The sequence below is a fragment of the Branchiostoma floridae genome, chromosome 17 (genome assembly GCF_000003815.2).
Source record: "Branchiostoma floridae strain S238N-H82 chromosome 17, Bfl_VNyyK, whole genome shotgun sequence".
In the NCBI taxonomy this organism is placed as follows: Eukaryota; Metazoa; Chordata; class Leptocardii; order Amphioxiformes; family Branchiostomatidae; genus Branchiostoma; species Branchiostoma floridae.
The window spans coordinates 3,776,330-3,781,154 of record NC_049995.1 but is presented as its reverse complement, the minus strand read 5'-3'; the positions used below and the strand labels follow the sequence as shown (position 1 = coordinate 3,781,154).

General features: G+C 40.0%; 1 protein-coding gene across 1 annotated transcript in view; it reads right to left on the bottom strand.

The window, feature by feature from the left end:
- Nucleotides 1–446: 446 nt before the first annotated feature.
- Nucleotides 447–4,825, bottom strand: part of LOC118404760 (nitric oxide synthase, brain-like) — a 20,855-nt gene continuing 16,476 nt past the window's right edge. The window contains 7 exon segments of the mRNA XM_035804087.1: nt 447–1,239; nt 1,492–1,572; nt 1,934–2,125; nt 3,200–3,348; nt 3,794–3,912; nt 4,217–4,304; nt 4,631–4,822. Coding sequence (XP_035659980.1) covers nt 1,192–1,239; nt 1,492–1,572; nt 1,934–2,125; nt 3,200–3,348; nt 3,794–3,912; nt 4,217–4,304; nt 4,631–4,822 — 869 coding nt within the window. The 3' untranslated portion in view covers nt 447–1,191.

Genomic DNA, 4,825 nt, shown 5'->3' with positions numbered 1-4,825 from the left:
GGTATTAAAACAGGGCGGTTAGACACAGCCGGTAGTATTGTGAAAGGGAAGATTGTTTCTATTGATAGACAAACAGACGAAACGTCGTTGCAGTTATTCAAAGTGTTCTCGTTTCACAAAATAGACGTGGTGCCGCCTGTCAGAACGTAACGATTTATACTCCCACTTAAATTGGTAAAGTAAAAATGAAACACATGCCATCCTTGGCATAATGTTCCGCCTTTTTGTTGGCTAAATTTCTTGATTAGTCACTAACTTCCCGTTTTAAAATCTAGCAAAAATATGTGGATGCCATCGATAAGATCAAGTCATTGCTGTCTTGTGTTATATGTTTTAAGGCAACGATACGATTTTGAAAAGTATATCTCAAACTTTAAATCTATAGTCCATAGTACTCTGTACTGTATCGGTCATTTCGTCCACGCAGAAAATAGAATGTAGAATGGTTGGTACATCCACGTATATTTGGAAATGTATATTTTGCACGTATTATTGCGCTATTGTTTCGACATTATAGCCTGATAAGGCTGACACTAACGCACAAAAATGCAAAGTTACAAAACATTTTATTAGCATCAAGGAAAACCATCCATAAACCATCAAAAATGATAACAAAACGATAACCAAAAGTGTACAATATATATTGATAAGAAATACCCAAATTCTAACTTTAATGTTAATATATAAACTGTCTCTTTAAAATAGCAGAAGCAAATCATGTCTTCAATTAGCCATATAGCTAATTACGTCGATGAAGGTTAGACATCCAGGTAGTAAGAAAGACACTGACGAAAAATAACGGGTGTTATCTAAAACGCCTGACTATACCCAAAATCATATCCAGTTGCTGGAGTAATTACTATTAGGTATATAGTTGATTGCTATAATTATTCAAAGAATGTTCAACCAAGTATTGCTGAACCACCAACCTTATACGATATTTTGAAACGCATTTTTTGCAATATTATTACTCATTAATATATCCGAGCTGCTATCTTTTTGATACAAACGTAACACTGTTGCCTGTGTGACGTCAAAACGCAACGGCGACGCCCATGGACGACAGTTAGTAAAGATATGGTTACCCTGTACCAAATCGTCAAGTCCTACTGAACGAGGCATTCTCTACCACCAAACTAAGGATTCCTATTGTATTATGGATATCTAGTTCATAGATAACTGTTCGCCACTTCACTGTCCATTCTCGATGCTGTGTCCATTTGATATGCTGTCCGCTGTCTGCAACGACAAGAGAAATGATTTATCACTATTAATGTTGCAGTTATGGGATGAGATTTGTATATGTCTAATGTACAAGTAGGTAGGTCAAAAAGGAGAATGACTACATTTTCAATACAATTTACGTGTTTTAATATTCATTTCATTGGATTTAGAAATAATATTTTGATTTTCGATCAGTATTATATACACTTGGATAAAATTTCTGAGCCGGTTAATCTATATGTAGACCATTTCAGTCCCTATACATACCTCAACACTGCGAGCTGCCTCCCGAACCTCCCTCGTGTTTAGAGTCACTCCAAAAATGTCCTCATGATAACGATTGCAGTCCTGGAAATAGGAAATGGTAACGGTAAGTTCCTTTTATCATTTTATGGAGCCACAATAAGAAGTAGAATATCACTCGACAAAATGGGTCTGGAATTCTGGATACAGTCAAATCTGGGCCGTTATTTTTCCGTTTCCGTACTGGACACGACCATACACAGGCAGATACGAATGGTACCACGCGAGCCTCGTTTTCATCCAACTCACGCACGTTCTCACCATCATGTGCTCTTGCGAGAGTTTATTTCTAAATGGCGCCTGAGTTTGCAAATGGAAATATTGTGGCTTATACAACCCATTCATATAACTTAAACCACCCAGTGCAGTCAAACTAACAAATTTGTAGAATTTGGTGCAATTATACCTTCAGATTTCTGATGAAGGCTTCGCTCTCCGCCGATGTCATCGCAGATTTCTCTTCCAGTATTTTCTGCACGGTGGTACAGACGTCATCAGCCATGGCTACGTCACCGCACACGTAGATGTGTCCGTTGTTTTCCAGTAGATATTTGACTCTCTCGGAGAGCTGGTTGTACAGGACGTGCTGAACGTAGGTCTGGAAGTGAGGATGGAAAAGAACATTAAGTACGAGGGCGGTTCAAAAAGTAATGCCACTGGTTTTATAACAGGCTCATGTTTTCATCGAAAGAGTTTAAATTTGGCACAAATGTACAATACTATATCCTCTTGAGATTGAGATATCTCAATTTGTGGTTCAAATTTTTATGAGCAACTGAGATGATTTTAAGATGACCACACCCTTAAAAACTTGTCAGGAGATCAGTTCCTCTAGATCTTACCATTTCAAAACTATTGTAGGAAGCTGAGATTGCACCTGTATAATAACAAATATCTATATAGGATACTTGTCAAATTTCATGTTTGAACTCTCAATGGTTCATCCTTTACAGCCACTAGAATGGAGCGAGTTGCTATATTACAGACAGTTTGATTAATAGCCAACTACGTGATTTGTTGAATAAAGGTTTTTGTAGACTGCTTTTCTATTAGCTAAAAGATGCAAAACTTGGCACAATTATTAACTGTTTTAAGATCAGGAAGTGTGTTAAGTTTGATTTTTCTCAGTTAATAAAAAACAGTCGGTTATGGAAACTTTAAGCAGCCCACCCCTAATCCACCGCTAATTACGCCCCTGACGACCATACTTCACACCAGGAACGAAAAAATAATAAGTGATTGTATGTAAAAGTTGAAAATAGGCATGTGGCTTATAGAGAACTGCAACTTGATACATGTGCAATTTGAGTTTCTTACCATAGCTACAAGTGATTTACAGACATTATCAATTGCACGTTAATTGATCCTCTAATTGCCGACGGGATAACAAGGGTGTGGCCATCTTGAACTCAGCCCAGTCACTCAGAAAAATCTTAACAACAAATTGAGATATGTAAATCTCAAGAGGACATATTCTTGTACCTTTGTACCAAATTTCAACTCATTCGATGAAAAAATGAGCCTGTTATAAAACCAGTGGCATTACTTTTTGAACCGCCCTCGTATTACCGGTACTTTATAGTTCTCGCAGACTACAAGCCACACAATCATCCTTTTCTATGAAACGTAACTGTAACTATCATGCAATACTGTATGAAACAGAGGTGTATACCTTTGGTGTGCCAGGTTCCCTGGAATATGCTGTATAAATGTCCGTCAGTGCTCCGTCTGACTTGGCATGAGCCGTCTCGTCCTTATAAATGTGGTCTATCTGGGACTGTCGGCATCCGAACACCAGCGTCATGTCACCATGGTTACGTCCTAGCAACAGAAGACTTTATATTATTTTCATATTTTCAAGTTTACACAACTGGAATGGCTCATAAGTGCAGATTGAGTTACGGCATTCTTGACAAGTAGTGTGCTAGCCGTGTAATCTTACATGATCATGCTGTACAGAATCATTTGAAGAGCTAATGTTTCACACTAAGGGCAGAGTTACATAACGTAATATCGGTCCTACGACCGTAAACGGATGTCATTCTTGAAATAATCATGCACGCGTCAAACGATTGCAAGATTCGGCTGTACAATTACACCGAAAGTGCTACCTTAGACCATTATCGGCTGGTTCTGCCACAGCCTGATTTGAAATCGTACGACACCAAAACAGTACGACGTTGTACGACGAATGTGGCAGCGCCTGAAGCAACTCACGACAGGTAAGGCGACAAGTAAAACCATTAGTGCCAAAAGATGTGTTTACCTGATTTGATTTCCATCTGGCGCTGCTGCCAGAAGCTGCGCAGTGGTGCGATACCAGTTCCGGGACCTACCATCAGCACAGGCATGGAGGGGTCGTCAGGTAGGTGGAAATTCTTCGCCCTAGAACATGTAAGGATGAGTTTAAGTTTAAACAGGACAGCATGAATTACATTGTATTGTTGAACTTCATGTATAGGACCACGGTGAAAATAACTAACAGTGATGTTAACTGTGGATCCAAATAAAGTCAAAGTCATGAATAATAGATCTTATCAGGAATGGTGATAGGAGTAGAAGATAGAAGGGTTTATTGGTCACCAAATATATCCCACACTTAATTTATGTTAAAATGCCTAAGATATCATAACCTTATCCCTTTTGACAAAGCCCAAAATCAATTAAAACTTGGAGGTATGAAACTTACGCTCTCACGAAACAGGGCACCGTTTCACCCTCCTCAAGCCGGTTGAACCACGAAGAGCAAACGCCGTTGTGTACCGGACCCGTTCCTCCTGAAATAAAACGTACGCATTATTTCTTGTGAGACTGGCAATCGAGTTTAGTGAGTTTTATGACTTTGAGTTTGTAGTGTATAGAATACAGAAAGCTTTCTGTTGCGCCACATAGACCTCATTTCTGAGCTGGAGACCACAACGAATGAATCATCAGTCAGAAATAGTGCCGTGAGAAGCTTGTGACAGGCTATCGTTCTCGTCTGCAACAGATACATATATTGGGAATTACCCTAAGAACGGTAGCTATTCCGTCTGCAGCGGATTATAGCAGCTTAGGGGTTGCTGCAAGAAGTACATAAAACACCCTATCTTTGAGGACTTACCCTGTGAACGGTAGCTGACTACAGCCAGTGTTGCGTGGATTTCTCCCGGGTACATGTGTGGGGAGGAGCTGATGGAGTAGTACCGCTGCTGCAGGACTGGCAGCTGACTCAGCAGCAGGGCTGCAGGAACCTGCAGGGACGGGTAGTCCTGCAGTACCTCCGCTAGGGTAGGGGCGCGCTCGAACTCCAGTTCTC